This window comes from Octodon degus, unplaced genomic scaffold, assembly GCF_000260255.1.
Source record: "Octodon degus isolate 3935 unplaced genomic scaffold, OctDeg1.0 scaffold00131, whole genome shotgun sequence".
Lineage (NCBI taxonomy): Eukaryota > Metazoa > Chordata > Mammalia > Rodentia > Octodontidae > Octodon > Octodon degus.
In genome coordinates, this window is record NW_004524707.1 from 7,641,474 (window position 1) to 7,643,922 (window position 2,449).

Below are 2,449 nucleotides of genomic sequence, written 5' to 3' on the forward strand. Positions count from 1 at the left end.
CTGGCAGAACTGGGGATTGAACTCAGGCCCTTGTGCTTGCCAGGCAAGCACTTATTCTACTGAGCTATCTCCCCAGCCCTGAAGTGCATTTCTACCCAAGAGTTCTGCAGGTTCCCCTACTACAGCCCACAGTCCCTGCTGTATGACATGTTACCAGAGCCCACTCAATCATGGGGTCCATGTCCAGTTGCAACAGCACATTGGCAGTGCCTGCATAGGAACAGGTACCACAGGCATGCAGCTCTGCTAAAATGTGGATTTGGTACTGCAGAGTACGACTAACTTACTGAGATAACTTCAGAATGCTCCTGCAGTTGCAGGTTCTGTGTTTGTGGTAAAACTACCTCTTATTTATAATATAGAAGATCTTTAAACAATTGGCATTTAAGTCCCCAGGTCTTCTGTCAGTACTGTTACCCACCCACTTGATTGAACTGAGTGAATGTGCAGTGGTCAGTTATGACTGAACTCTGAGCATGGTTCTCTTATTCCTTTATCCATCTGTTATCTATTTTTATTTTCCTCATAACTTCACCTCACCTACATAACATGCTGTGCCTTCTAATAGTGAAGCACAGAGAACTCAGTATCACATTTTTTTAGTATCACATTTTTTCTAAAAGAACTCAGTATCACATTTTTTCTAAAAATGCGTAAATTAAGTGTGAGGAACCAGAGAAACCCTAGGGGCCAGCCAGATAGCTCAGCAGACTAAAGCACCTGCTTAGGCAGGCACAGGGACCAGGATTCAATCCCTGGCATGCCATGCCAGGCCCTGCCCCTGGGGTGCACTGAGACAGTGATTGAGACTGAGCATGGTGGCACATGCCTATAATCCCAGCACTTGAGAAACTGAAACAAGAAGATCACTATGAATCTGATCTGTGTAGTGAGACCCTATAGACCCTGAACTAAATACGAGACAGACAGACAGACAGACAGACAGACAGACACAGAGAGACCCAATGAGGTATGTTACACCAAGTGTTATACCAAGTAATTGTCCAGTATACTTCAGCTGAAAATCAGTTATGAAGAGTTTTTGTGGGCTTGTTCCTTTTAGGCATTTGAAATTAAATCAATTAAGTTGTTAAAAATATAAGATACAATTGAAGAAAATTTACAAGGCAAAAGTATATCATTTTAGGTACAAACGCTAGTTTTGTTTAAAAAAAAAAAAAATGAATGGAATTTGAACCAGGACACAGACCCTCAGAAGTGATAGAGGCCTGATTAACATACGTCTCCATTTCCCTCCCATGTTCAGCTGGCTCCAGATCAGGGGCTGCAGCCAGCCGATCAGCCCACAGACCTACGGCGGCGCTGTGAGGAAGAGGCACAGGAGATTGTCCGGCTCGCAAACTCCTCAGCCGGACAGCTCTGTGTTGAAAATGAAAACCTTACAGATTTAATCTCCAGACTTACGGCTATCCTACTGCAAATTAAGGTAAATGGCAGGAAAAAGTTCCTTAATTTTAATACGAAGCAAAGTATGCTATTTTGCTACTAGAAGAATCACAGTTTGTATATTTTTTTCAAGTATTCTTATGTCTGTATTTGACCTATGTAATTCCATTACAATTTGAGATTTTTTTTTTTCCCATTAGTGTCTAGCAGAGGGAGGAGACCTGAATTCCTTTGAGTTCAAATCGCTTACAGACTCATTAAATGATATCAAGAGTACAATAGATGCTTCTAATATCAGGTAATTCGTTATGTATACTCGATAATTTTTTTTTGTACTAGGACTCTAATTCAAGATGTGCTTGTCATGCAGGCATTGCAATAATTTTTATATTAAGTTCATAGTGATTTGCAGTAGAAGGTTAATTTTTTTGTTTTGTTTTGTTTTTTGTACTTAGGACAGGGTCTACAGAGTCTCACTGTATAGATTGGACTAGTAGTGAGTCTGCTGTTTACAGCCTCCCAGTGCTGGGATTACAGGAGTGTGCTACCATGCCCAGTCTCAGTCACTGCCTCAGCATGCCTCTGGGGCAGGGCCAGCAAGGCAGGCCCAGTGATCGAACTCCCGGCCCCTGTGTCTGCCTAAGCAGGCACTTTAATCCATTGAGCTATTAGGCTGGCCCTTGTTTTGGTTTTGGTACTGGGGATCAAATTCTGGACCTCACACTTGCCAGGCAGGCACTTATACCACTAAGCTATATCCCCAGCACAGTTTTTTTGTTGTTTGTTTTTTATATATTTAGTACAGAGTCTACAGGATCTCACTACACAGATCAGACTTGTCGTGATCCTCCTGTTTTCAGCCTCCCAGGTGCTGGGATTACAGGCATGTGCCACCACACCCAGTCTCAATAACTGCCTCAGCAGGCTTGGGGGCAGGGCCAGCATGCCAAGGATCAAACCCCGCAGCTGCACTCTGCCTAAGCGGGCACTTTAATCCATTAAGCTATCTGGCTGGCCAAGTTTTAAGAATTTTACATATTTT

The 2,449-nt window shown here is 42.9% G+C and overlaps 1 protein-coding gene across 1 annotated transcript in view; it reads left to right on the top strand.

The window, feature by feature from the left end:
• Lin9 (lin-9 DREAM MuvB core complex component) overlaps positions 1 to 1,709 on the top strand; it is a 77,850-nt gene extending 76,141 nt beyond the window's left edge. The window contains exons 13-14 of the mRNA XM_004641173.2: positions 1,268 to 1,447; positions 1,608 to 1,709. Of these exons, the coding sequence (XP_004641230.1) occupies positions 1,268 to 1,447; positions 1,608 to 1,709 (282 nt within the window). The remainder of the gene's footprint in view (positions 1 to 1,267; positions 1,448 to 1,607) is intronic.
• Positions 1,710 to 2,449: the final 740 nt, after the last annotated feature.